The 13,713-nt window shown below is 38.4% G+C and overlaps 2 protein-coding genes across 3 annotated transcripts in view; one reads left to right on the top strand and one right to left on the bottom strand.

Annotated features, from left to right (window-relative positions):
- cog2 (component of oligomeric golgi complex 2) overlaps positions 1 to 3,628 on the top strand; it is a 17,357-nt gene extending 13,729 nt beyond the window's left edge. For both annotated transcript variants that reach the window (XM_046071022.1, XM_046071023.1), the window contains 3 exons: positions 2,197 to 2,336; positions 2,608 to 2,791; positions 2,953 to 3,628. In XM_046071022.1, coding sequence (XP_045926978.1) covers positions 2,197 to 2,336; positions 2,608 to 2,791; positions 2,953 to 3,051 — 423 coding nt within the window. In that variant the 3' untranslated portion in view covers positions 3,052 to 3,628. The remainder of the gene's footprint in view (positions 1 to 2,196; positions 2,337 to 2,607; positions 2,792 to 2,952) is intronic.
- Positions 3,629 to 4,022: 394 nt separating this feature from the next.
- Positions 4,023 to 9,568, bottom strand: agt (angiotensinogen). Its single transcript, XM_046071024.1, has 7 exons — positions 9,538 to 9,568; positions 8,166 to 8,620; positions 7,672 to 8,038; positions 7,105 to 7,229; positions 6,795 to 6,943; positions 5,980 to 6,136; positions 4,023 to 5,895 (listed from the first exon to the last, which is right to left on the bottom strand). The coding sequence occupies exons 2-7, from the start codon at positions 8,580 to 8,582 to the stop codon at positions 5,719 to 5,721; spliced, it is 1,392 nt and encodes a 463-aa protein (XP_045926980.1). The 5' UTR covers positions 8,583 to 8,620; positions 9,538 to 9,568; the 3' UTR covers positions 4,023 to 5,718.
- Positions 9,569 to 13,713: the final 4,145 nt, after the last annotated feature.

The raw sequence follows: 13,713 nt of genomic DNA, 5'->3' as shown, positions 1-13,713 counted from the left end.
TTCACAGTCATCATTACTTCCAGCTGATCCACAGTCTTAAACAGAAACCTGGGATTGTGTTTGTGTAGTAATGAGTTCAGAAAAATAGTGTGTTCTCGCATCCTTAACCATGTTATTGTAGTTAATTAATAAATCCTTCAGACTGAGGTAATGGACTTGGAGACTGGATTTTTTCCATCTGCGCTCTGCTTTCCTGCATTCCCTTTTTAGGCTGCGAATGCTGTCATTTATCCAGGGTTGCTTACTAGCTTTAGACGTAGGCCTAACCTTTAGAGGAGCAGTAATATTTAGTGACGACAAGCAGATATGATTGAAGTGATCAACCAGATTGTTGGTGTTGGAATCAGACAGGTGTTGGCTTTGGCTCTGAAAGAATGCGCAAAACTTTGAAACACTTCGTTCATTAAAGATGCGAGAACACACGGAGCTTGGTGAGGCAGCATGAGTAACAGGCGAATCGCAGCTAAAAACAATACATCTGTGGTCAGATATGGTCATGTCCACCAATTCCACAGAGGAAATGCTGACACCCAGGGTAAAAACCATTGTATGACCACGGTTATGTGTTTGCCCTTTGACATGTTGTTTGAAGTTAAAAGAAGTGGCTATATTTAAAAAATCAGTTGCATTAACATTGGTGGGGTCATCAACATGAATATTAAAATCGCCACAAAGAACAATTCTGTCATAATTTAAAACCAGAGTAGATAAAAATTCAGGAAGTTCTGATAAAAATCCTCCAGGCGGTTTTGGGGGGCGATAAATTATAACAAATATGATAGGTTGCAGCCCTCCAACTTTAAGAGTGAGAACTTCAAAGGAGTTAAATTCATCACAGCGTACTTGATGACATTTAAAATTTCTCCTATACACGCTCACTAGCCCACCACCACGACCACTGACCCTCGGTTGACTAAAGCAATCATATTGAGGCGGACACAGTTTAGCTAGCTGGCTATAGTCATTCATTTGCAACCAGGATTCAGTTAAAAACATAAAATCTAGATTTGCAGACAAGATAAAATCATTTAAGATAAAAGTCTTACTTGAAAGTGATCTCACATTGAAGAGAGCCATTTTAAATGACTTTGTTCTGGGTGCTGGAGTTGGTGCAGTTTTCCTAATCCTTAAGAGATTACTAATATTTCTGTGTGGGATGTGCACGTTTCGGTTTACTGGTCTATGCGTGATGATGACAGGAATAGAAGTCGGCTTTACATGCCAGCAGGTGGAGACAGTTGTTTGTGGCAGTGAGCCAGAGATCTGTTCAGTGACCGGTGGTGTCTCCAGGTGTGCTGCATGAATGATTAGTCATTCACGTAAGTCATGTGTGGACCGCACCACATGCTGTATGTGCGCAGCTAACATTTCTGAGCCCCGTTTGTTTGGGTGAAGTCCGTCTGTCTTAAAAAGAGACATTCTTTGCCAGAAAATATTAAAATTATCCACATAACACACACGATGAGCCCTGCAGGCGGACTGGAGCCAGTCGTGGAGGCCAAGGAGTCTACTGAAGCGGCCAGCACCGCGACCGACTGTGGGAATGGGCCCAGAGATAAAAACGGACTTTCCACACTGCTTTAAAAAGTTAAAAAGACGGTTAAAATCTGATTTTGTCAGCTCAGACTGCCGAAGAGCTGTGTCATTTGTTCCGACATGGACTATCACTCTTGTGATGGAGGACGGGAGCGATGTGTCCCTTAGCAAGACACTTAACCCCTAGTTGCTCCAGAGGCATGCGAACTCTGATATACAGCAATTGTTAGTCGCTCTGGATAAAAGCGTCAGCTAAATGAATAAATGTAAATGTAATGTAGTAAATTCGGCTCTTAGTCCTTTAGTATCAGCTGATACTGAGTCTGATATTTTCCTGCATTATAGACCTGCAAAATGAATACTTTACACATCATTTTGATATGACTGACAACTGCATAGCTCTACATTAAGAAACTGTAGCTACAGTTTTACTTAAATAGTTGAATAGAGATGAATATAGCCTATTGTTAGTCTGGAGCTGTTGTGACAGAATATCAACCGCCTCTCCATTGTCAACAGGAACAAAATGCTGAACAAATTCTGTTTTCTACCAGCTGACCCCCTTAACACAAGCCATTATTGTAATGTATATCTTCTTCTGCCAACATGTTTGTAAAAAAACTCCCTGTGCAAACAACATTCTACTTCCTCCCCGAACAGGATCTGCCGGCACGTGCATCAGCCTACATGGACAACGCCTTACGACCGTTACATCAGTTACTGACTGACTCAACGGGGCTAGTCACGCCCTCTACGGCACAAGAGTGGCTGCGAGTTGCACTATCCGACTGCACACAGAGGTAAAATAACTCACTCACTCACTCACTCACTCACTCACTCACTCACTCACTCACTCACACGCAAATGAACTCTGCAAACATAAATAGACCCAGATCAGATACAGTACCAGAGTTGAAGAATAAAAAAGTATGACCTGTGCCTATGATGTTTACAGTAAGCTGTTCCATTTAATATAATTGAAATACTGTATTTCTTTAATGTTCTAAAGATATCTCTCCAGCTGCAACCCAAGTGTTTCCCACTTTCATTTTCCATCTTTCACGTGTTCAGGTACTATGAGACCATCTCAGAGGTGCTGAGCTCAGTGCGAAAGATGGAGGAGAGTCTGAAGCGACTGAAGCAAGCCAGAAAGGGTGCGAGCACGACTACAACGGCAGGAGCAAACGGTGGACCCACGGACGACAGCAAGATCCGACTTCAGCTGGCACTGGATGTGGAATATCTGGGGGAACAGGTAGGTGGCGTTTGAGACACACAATGCACGTTCCTCTGGCAAACAGATAACAAATATTTCTCAAGTTACAAACTGCTACTAAGTTCTGTTACAAACTTCAGTGTCATCTGAAATACTTTTGATTATTCTCTCTTAAACTGCTCTGTACTGTTGTCTCTCAGATCCAGAAGATGGGCCTTCAGCCAAGTGACATCTCCATGTTCTCCACTCTGATGGACCTTGTGAGAGAGGCCCGAGAGCTCGCTGAACAGAACCAGTAAAAAGTTGACTTCCTAGTAACTGAAATCCATTAACATGCTGCACTCATTCCTGCATTACCTGAAGACTTGTGAAGGGGAAAAAAAACATTTAGGATGATCAGACCAGGAAGAATGTAGGGCAACAACCGACACTACTGAAATCCTTTTTGTTCAGAAATATCTCCATTTAATGCATACTTTTATACTTTAATGCACAAACGTTTCAACAGCAGGAACCTGTCTGAATTGCGTCTGATTGAGCTGTAAATTGTTGTTGGGAACAGCGGAGAAACTACTGTCTGAGTGAGACAATGTGAATAAAAGGGACTGCATTGTAATGTGTTCATGAAATATTTATCACAAAATGACGCCGTGTGCTTGTGATAGGCCCGACTCTATAGAAAATGATTGGACTGATCATATGTTGGGACACAATTGTCCATAACAAGAATCTAAGTTGTAAAGGGAGAATGTCATTCAAACAATATTTGTTTCATTTCTGCTACTTGGTGAAGGATCCATGTTCATTTTTGTTCAAATCAAAGTTGTATAATATATGTTAATATAACATAATTTTGGAATAAATTTAAAAGCTTTGGATAGAGTGTGATTTAATACAGAGGTCATTAGCTAGCTACAAGTGGTTGTATATTAGTAACATGTTTTCACTACACACATCTTTTTCCCACAGGACTCTGTGTACATGCCAACAAGTTATTATTACACATGACGTTACTCTGAACACAATTCTAGACATTGATAAACCACAAATACACCTGAAAGTCAAAGTCAACCTGTGGTGTTGTGAAAACTGAAATTTAGCCATGATCAAGATGGATTTTGCCTTAAGAGCAAGAGGCTGCTGACATGTCACCATTCTGGAATGCTGATATGCATATTTCCATATTATTTAACATGTTTTTATTCACATATTTTCTGAGTAAGATGTAATATACACTATAGTTGCTACAATGACCACATTTTAAACCAGGCATGATAAAATCTTTATTTTTTGGATTTGCAGATGGCTACATTACAAAAAAGACAGATTTGGGTTTTTGTTAAAGGTAGTACATTGATTTTAATATCTACTCAACATTCAGTACACACTAATACTGCAACTTCATACTACTATAATGCTGTACTTTTTCTCCACTACATTTGTCTGAAAGCTTTAGTTACAAGTTTCTTTTCAGAATTACAAATTTTCATACCCTTCTTGTCCAGTGAAAACCATGTATCTTCAAATGTGCTGACCGTTATGGGTTGAGAAAATTCTCTTACTTCTTAAACAAAAAAACTGATATAAATATGCATTGTGACAAAGCTGAAAACAGGGCTGTTTTTCTGAGCTCATGGAAAGTTTACTTTTTAGAGATCCGTGGTTCTTGCAGGACAGCAATGCTACAAAGGTATGATCTTATAGAATATGATGATTGCTGTAGGTTAAACTACCCAACAGTAAACATCTACAGCAGTAAAACATAATGCACATACGCATTAAATTTTTCCAAAAACATTGTATAAACACAGTAATGATAAAATACTGACAGAGACCATTTTACTGCACAATGAGTAAATTTTTCTGATAATACTTACATACTTTTATTTAAGTAAGGTTTTGAATGCAGGACTTGTAGTGCATTATTTTCACAGTGTGGTAGTAGTACTTGGATGTAAATACTTCTTCTACCACTGACTAAATTGTTTTATGTCAATCAGTGATGGTCAGTTCTGTTATTAGTCATTTATTTGAAATGAGTTATCTGTTAATTCTTTGGTTTAGTTGCAAAGTTGATGGTGGGAGAAGGACACTGCATTATTTGTCATTAATATTGTTTTTATGCACAGAATATATGGAAGTAAGCATGAGAGGCAAGATTTTGGAAACAGGACAAGAAAAATGTGATTTATTATCTGAGAAATAAAATTTTTATGTTTTGCTGTCTAAAAAATTGGTTGATGTGCAGTAGTTGACAAGATCATTGCCAAAATAACTGTCAGCAATACATTTAGCATAATTCCTAACCAGAAAAGTTTAGTTGGTGACGAATATTAATATAAAACTAATTTAAAGATTTGAAATAATAATTACTTTGTCTGAAATCCTGATGAAAAACAATAACATTTGAACTAAATTGGGATACAGTTTTATTGCAGCAATCACAAATCGTAACAAAACAAAAATAAACTCTTAGTTACAATATACAATATCATTAGTCATGGTCATCATAGAGAATCGTGGTTACTGTACCTACTCTACTGAAAAATACTGTACAGAACAGTGCTATAATAAATTCTACAGAAAAGAAAATTAGGATTTTAACAGGCTGCTTGAAAACAACTTTGCTTAAAGTAACATGTTTTCATAAATACTGAGACAGGGATCCCCAGTGACTCCTGAGTTTGTGGAGAGATCAGCTAGGTGGTGAAAGATACTACAACACTGTTGAATATTGATCCTTCTTGAGCGAGGTTGTGCTTCACTCTCATGTACAGAATGGGGCCATTATTTCAGTTAAAAAAAACAAGGGTATGATCTAAATGAGATGTCTGTTGAACGACTGATTTCAGCACCTTAAGAAACTTAAGTTGTATGCGGTGAAGTACGTTGTAAAGAAACGGGCCTGGTTTGTAGGACATTTTTCATGTCAGAGGAGTTTGTTGGTTACTATAAGTACTATAACTTTAGAGTGTAGGGTTGGTGATCTTGCCCAGCATGAGGATGGCGTTAGAATCTCCTTCTATGACTGAAAAGAAGAACGGCCGGTTGATGGACAGTTTCAGCGGGACGCCGGCTTCCTGGATCTTGTCCTGAGGTTCTGCTCCTTCATCTGACATCTCAAACACAACCTTGTTGACCACCTGAGAGGAGACAGAGACATCTGTTAATGATGCAGACACACACAGTGAGTGTTTGTTATAATATGACAAGATCATCTACTTCACCTTATCTATAGTGAAGGGTTTGACGTTGCTGAGTTGGCTGAACTCAGCCTGGGAGCCCAACAGTTTGGCCTCAATTTCTGGATCCATGTTGGTCAGCAGGTCAGGCAGATCAGTCACCGAAGACATAGAGAACTTTGGGAGTGACAGCTCCAACAGACTGGGTGGATGGACACAAGGGGAGACTGATTTTAAGTTTCGGAACAGACTCTTTCTACTCTCAAAATGTATAGCTTCATTTGCTTTACACTGATATGATGACACATTATGAATTGACTGATAAACAGTTGAAGTGGCATATACTATAAAACCAGGAACTGTGTTTCTACAGTTATTTAATTTCTATTTATATTTATTTTTATATCTCAAAAACCAAAAGTGATGAAAATTAAGTGTTGTTTTGGGAAAATGATACTAGTACAGTCCAATAAGGTTTTGAAAAAGAATAGATATTTGAATAGATATTTGTAACTTGCTGGCAAGATATTATGATGAATGTAGGTTTAATTACATATGAATGATAATTCAAACTGCAATTGTAACAATTTAAAACAATCTTTCAATAAATAATTACACAAAATAGGAATTTTGGAATGAGCTATTCAATATAAAAGCGACATTTGAACAGTAATACATATTCTTGCTATAAGTGAACGATAAGTCACATGACATTGATGAAATCAAAAATAGGTTCACAAACTGCCGACAACATGACGATAAAAGATGCTCCTGATTTTTAGTCTGTCAACTTGTGGTATTGTGAAGGACATCAAGCATCAAAGGTGAGATTTAGGGTTTTAAAAAAGCACAATACTCACCCTTCCTGGAGGCTCTGGTGCCAGTCAGACATGATATCAGTGCGCAGCTTAGACTCTATATCATGGAGGCTGGCCCCTTCATGAGGCAGGACCAGCAACATATAGGTCCGCTTGCTCAGAGACAGCTTCACAACTGTGCACCGCCGTACCTTAGTGGTAACATCACAAAAACACTAAGAGGTGAGTAAACTCACTCACCCAAGTACATTTCATATTTTACAGCTGCTAATACTGTATGTTGTGAACAGAAATGCACATGTGAACCAACAAATCAACATAAAAAAAACAAATATCCTGAACTAAGATTTACCTTATCATTCAGGTAGTGATACTGACCCGTGTGGGTCATCAGTGGAGCCATCACTGTGGTTGTTCCATCCACATGAAACTCCTGCATGGAGGTTTGCTCTGGTTTGAAGGCTGTCCTCCAGTTGCCTTAACAGACACAACCAAAGAACACAATCAGGTGGTGGAAGGTGCAGTAGTTGACAACATTCTAAACATTGTTATCTGAAGGATTTCAGTTTGGTATATCAGCATCTGAGTCAACAACACAAAGCTAAGCTGAATTTACTAAGTCTAAGTGTGATTCATTGTAAATCTGATCGTAATAAGTAGTCCAGTATTTCATCTGTACCACAAAAAAGAAAACTTTTTAAAGTACAATACAGATCTGCAATATGTTTTCCATTCCAAATACAATCTTTGGGGCCACACACACGGGATTGAGATGTTGATTTGATAGATTGAAGTATTAAAATGAATTAAAACTCTTAAAATACAAAGTTAGTTTTGACTTTAAATTGTGCATCACAATCTGTGTATTCTGTAAAATCCACTTAACAGAGATCAAAACAAAAGAGAGGAAGGGACAGACCATGGAAGCTGAAGGAAGTAATGAACAGAAGGTCGCTGCTGGAGTTCAAATCTTTGAAGACGCTCTTCACCTTCCCGTCTGACGTCTTCTCCACAAAGCTGTTCACCAGCTGCTTGGCCTCCTGAGGTTTGGAGAAGTCCACCCCGCGGATGAACGATGTGTATGAGAAGTCCTGTGTGCCTTGAATAAAGTCCTCGGATAGTTGAGCATCCTTGCGAGTGAAGGTCCAGACCTGGGTGGTGATCTCATCTTTCGGTCCATCGTCCACCAGAGAGTTAATGCTCTGCAGAGTCTTGAGAACCTTGTGTCCGTCCACTAAGGACACACAGTCCTCTCGGTCGGTGCCGCTGCTCAGGCCCAGTAGAAGCTGGAAGAAAAAGAGTGAATTGAGAAAAACTTACTTATTTGAGTGAACGTGCAAGACTTGATAATCAGTTAGATCGTAAGGAACGCATCAACAGACTCTACAATGAGGACAAATCAAAAGCAAAGACCTGGAACGAGCTCGCTGTTTTCTTGGATGCTCCCAGGTAGAAGGTGACAAGGGATCCGAAGGTGTTGACTGGAGAGAGAAGGGTGTTGGTGCTGAGCTGCTTGCTGCTGAGAGCCTGGTACATCCTCAGGCCCAGAGAGTTCAACAGCTCTGCCAGAACCGCCGTCCTCTCTGTGATGTTCTGCCTTTGGGCATCCAGTTTTGACGGGTCCCTGTTGTCTGGTGTCAGGACATCAATATCAAGGGGGGCCACAGGGAGTGTCTGTAGAGGCTTGGACGTTTGCGTCTGCAGGGTCTCACAGCTGACATTCTCAGTGGCAAAAAGATGGAATGGGTGAACGTAGACTCGGTTGGCTTGGCTTCCTGAGAGGTAGCAGCCGAGTAGGAGAGCTAGAAGAGGCGACCATGGAATCTGCATTTTACCTTTTGTTGGAAGTCACTTCAAAACAATTCCTTCTGTGGAGGGAGACAATATCTTTAGTATCCAGTGAATTAACTCAAGTATATCAATCTATCAACTGCCTCATGAGTCTTTGTGAGCGCTTAGTATTGGGTGGCCTGTGAATTACTCACTAGTCACTATTAGCATGGCTTTCATCAGAAATCTGGCTGGATCTGTTTTTTCCGTCTCTAACAAGTTTGGTTGGCAGGAACATTGGATATTGATTGCTCTTTGTGTGATTACTGACAAGTTCATTGAGATATTTCACATATTCTCAACTGGAGTATTGCTGGAGCTCCTGATGAACGCTGTTTTAAGGGCTGCAACTGGCCATTTGAGTTAAATTTGAACAGACAACTCCTCCACGAACACCTTTCATGCATTAACTTAGATTTCTGTGAAGGAGAATAACTTGGGTGAGTTCTCTTATCCAGAAATAGGACTTTATCCTTTGAATTGAACGTGCAGAAATGTGGCCTGATGGACTATTGGACGAGGTGAGCAAACACTAGATTTTCCTCTATTTGGAAATGTACCACAGGACATGGCCTTGGTCCCTTATCAATAAAACCTGTGCACTCAAGCGACTCAATGAGGTCAAAAACACGGCTGAGCACTGATATTTTCTGTCAAGATCTCAGAATTTTGGATACTAACTTTACAGAAATTAGTGGTCCTATTTATTGTTTTGAAATGGATAACCCTCAAATTAAAGTCGGTCAAAGAGACAGTTTGACAGAGGTGCTTTTTTGCACACCAGTTTTACACACATTTATATTCGCAAATTATTTATTTATTTATTTATTCTTTGAGGAACATACTAGATCAATCCTATAAATTATAGGACTCTCATCTCTGATGAAGTTTGTACATTCATTGTACTGCACCATCAAAAGGCAATTACTAAGAAAAAGTCAAAGCTTTCTCTTACCGTGTGTGTCTGTTGCTGCTGCTGAGTGAGGTGCTGAATGAGTTTCAGGCTCCTCTGCACCCTCACTTTAACCAGCAGCATGCAGCCCACTCTAGTTACTGATTAACCAAAACAGCATTCAGTCGGGGGCACTGCTGCCATGACTCACAGCCCACTTTGTACTAACGAGCTACTGCTATAGATAAATAGGTCTGACAGAGAGAAAAGAAAGAGACCACACAATGTCCCTCTACATGTTGACTTTGGGAGGATGATGCAAGTGCATCGAAAAGAGAGCTCAATTTCCACAAAGGAGGAGTGGGAAGCAGAAGGACAGTCAGGCTTGTTTGTCTGAGTGACTCACTGAAATGTCACCATACTGTGGAGATGTTTATTTGTGAACAGGGAATTGTGCTCCTGATTAATTACGCATGTTCTTTGAAATTTTGCTCAACCTCTGGCTCAAACAAGTATCAAGAAAACAAGTCTGACACCTGATTCACTTAAGTCTATACAAGCAAAACTAAGAAGAGAAAAAGAGAAGGGGAGGGAGGACATTACATTACAAGATTACTAATACTATCCTTATCCTATGTTCATCTCTATTAACTTATTTACTTGCTCTCGAGTTTCACTTTCTAATATTATGCATGTCAATCATTATTCAGTCATTAGTGCAAGTTTACTATAAATTTACAATAATGCTCTTTAAACTATGTTAACTGATATCGTGAGAAAATCTGCATCTCTGACTTGCATTTTTAACTTAATGAACCACTTTAAAAGTGAGAACTAATAAAATGTCTAATAAATGCAAATGTATAGAATAAACCAATACTGCGTCTCTTATCCTCACTTTATCATTGTCACTATCAAACTGTTGGATGCTGAAGGATGTTACGATTGAATTTAGAAGGATACCAAACCCAGCATGTCCTAGGAAAAGAGCAAACACCTTTGAAATGTTCTTTATAGGCAGGCAAACAAGTTTATTAACCAATGTACTATTACGCAAAGGCGACATCCGTGAACATAATGAGGAAAATCCTTCACACACACACCTGATTCAACAGGGCAGGGTACACTAGATCTTCTCACCAGAAAGAGAAACATTGTGTCACATTGAGGGTTTTACAGCACAGGTTTTATCTTTCACAAACATTGTTACAGTGTCAGTGATAATAATTGCTAAAGGAATGTTAAGTCTATGAAGCAAAAAATGAAAATCCCTTCATGCAGCGCTGACAGTTTCAACCAAAAGTCACTCATTTGAAAACAACATCCGTCTTTTCTGGTCTCTTATCAACTACAGTTTCTAACGTTTTTGGAAACATGCTGAGCACCGACACCCCAGTACCGGGGCAGCACGCGATTTTTACAACCGTTGCTGTTTGTCTCTTCAGTCCAAAAATCAACTGATTTGTTACTAAAAATATCACTGATATTACCATGTAATGGTAAAATGAATATGTTAATTTAATATTTCAATGGATTTATATTCTTTAGCTTCTGACCTTTCAAAGGAGACCAGATAATGCAGAGACCTAGACCTAGATCTAGGCCAAAATGGTTGAGGAGTTATTCCTGATTCATTTTGGGTATTTTATTTTAGGCGTTTCTTCTGGAAATAGCTGGTGGATTCCAAACATTTTAAAGAACATCTTTATGCCCATCAACCCCTAAAACGGCCAAATTCTATCTTTATTTGTAACTAATGAATTATTTGATTATTTAGAACTAATACAAGGTGCAGTGTTAGAGATTTAAGAAATGCTTGAAGAATATAAAACTGAAGCATATCTGGACTTGGTGGCACTACATGAAAAGTTAGGGTATCAAGGTTATCAGTCAGTAGGAATCATCATCTGGGCACCATGAATGTCTGTGAAAGATTTCTTGGTAATGAATTCAACAGTTGTGGAAGTATTTCAGTCTGGACCAAATTGGTGGACTGACCGATTGATCTGTCCATCTTTAGAGCCTATAAGCATAAGATTATTTCCCAAGAAATGTGATCACCCAACACACAAGTATTTTAAGAATATGTGAAAGAATCTATGAAAAAGTCTTCAGCTGCATCATTTTTTTAATTATTAAAAGCATTGATTTGTTTACTGTATATGGCATGTTTACAGGACAAACAACATTTTGGATGCATATAAGCTGCTGAGGTTTAACTAGCTTTTTTCTGAAAATTTTCCAGGCTTTAAAATACATGAAACTACATCAATATTAGTACAAATGTTTGATGTTCATACTATTTCACTGTAAAAGGATGCAGCAGGAGTCATGGGGTCACATTACTGTAGTAGATGCCAGTTATGTAAGATCATTATAGTGGACATTTTATTATCTTCTCCTTTGTAAGTTCCCCAAAACCCTCATCAAGTTCTAACATACTGGATGTCCTAAGCACATACTTTAAAATCCTGAATCTAGAGGTGAACAATCTTTGTGTACTCTTTATGATAGTTAACCAAGTGTGTGTTTCTCAGGCACAATTATTACAGAGTAATCTATCACTATCACTATTGGTGGCATCAGAAACTTTATGGGCACTTTATTAAAGTGTCGAATTTGGCTGCTGGCTATAAAAGCTGCTGTGTTCAGCATCTGAAGCAAGTTGGATGCTGAAAGAATTCATCATGTGGACTCTCTTGGTTCTTTGCAGCGTGATCACCTCATATGGAGTGCGAGGTATTGTTCACTATTTTCTTATTGTAATGTTTGTCTATTTGGTTTTGGATAGTGTTTTTTTCAGTCTTGCTTTTGTATTTTTAGGTTTAGTTGTTAGTAATTCCGTATCTATGCGTTTGTATATTTACTTTCCATGACAGGATTTTAGGCTGTCACTGGTCTTTAAGTGGCTTATGTACTCAGACCTTTTGTCCTATTTGTTTGTTTTTTTCACAATACATCAGGTGCTGATCGCTTCCAAACGACTGATGGAATGAATTCAGAAACACCAGAATCTCCAGGTACAAAAAACTACCACTAAAATAAAAAGAACCAAAATGCCCCGACTGTATCGCTTGATTGATGTGTTGCTGATTTCACATGGTTTTAGCCAACAGTTTCAGCTAAATCAGCGCTATTAACCCGAGGGCCAGATTTACTAAAGGCTTGTATGAGTAAAAACGTGTGCAAACGTGATATCACCAGCAAATTAACATGTAAGCTGATCTACTAACGGCGTGCATGCAGAACGACATCTTCCAAAAGTGCAAGATAGCACCTGTTGTTCATTTACTACTTTTGCCTTAATGAATATGCAATTTGGGGTGTTTCAATTTTATTGGAAAAGTAATGGGAGGGTAACATGAAAATACCTTTATTTACTACACGCAATGGGATCTAACAAGCCTAAAAGCAATGTCATGTGAGTGCAACAGCGTCTGTATTTAATACGTTTGAAAGGAAGGTGCAAACGCCAAGTGTTGCTGGCTGCTGTTATCGCTGTGAGAAGGAGACACAGCCGTAATGAAAGAAAAATATTATAATATAATATAAATTATATTATTCCACATCCAATATATAGAAATAAAATTATTTTATTTTATTTTATTTATTTTTTTGTATTTTCCTTGAAGCTTTGGCAACACTGTTGTATTAACATTCATGCCAATAAAGCAAATTTCGTTTAGACCTGACTTTTCTTCTTTGTGAGATGGAAGAATTTAGAAAGTTGCGTGGCGCTACGGACACATCTATGCAATAATTCTTAGTTAATCACCCATAACAGGTGCAATATTTTAGAACGCACACGCAATTTAGTACTTTTTATTGGGGTTGTTAGTAAATCTGGTGTATTAAAAGAGGAAAGATGTGATTATCAGGCTAACTAAAGTGTGTCTTTGATCTGAGTTACAGAATGTGTTTATACTTACCTTTAAGTGTTATATCTCTCTGTTTTTTAAAAAATTTTTGTCATTTAAGAAACATCAGTTCCTGATGCAACATACACAGATGATGTAACTGGTACTGCTGTAGCAGGTAAGATAAATACCACCCAAATAAGAAGCATAATGTCACATCGTTCTGTTTCTTTTCTAATATATATATCTGAATATATACTGTATATGGATATGTATTTAAAGTTTTTTTTAACTTGCAGGAATAGAACAGTAATCACACTACAACAATTCCACTGGTACCTGAGAAGATTTACTTATCTTTAATAACCCATCCATGTCAGCA

This window comes from Micropterus dolomieu, linkage group LG15 (genome assembly GCF_021292245.1).
Source record: "Micropterus dolomieu isolate WLL.071019.BEF.003 ecotype Adirondacks linkage group LG15, ASM2129224v1, whole genome shotgun sequence".
Taxonomy (NCBI): Eukaryota; Metazoa; Chordata; class Actinopteri; order Centrarchiformes; family Centrarchidae; genus Micropterus; species Micropterus dolomieu.
The sequence above is the reverse complement of the archived record's forward strand: the minus strand, read 5'-3'. Positions and strand labels throughout refer to the sequence as shown.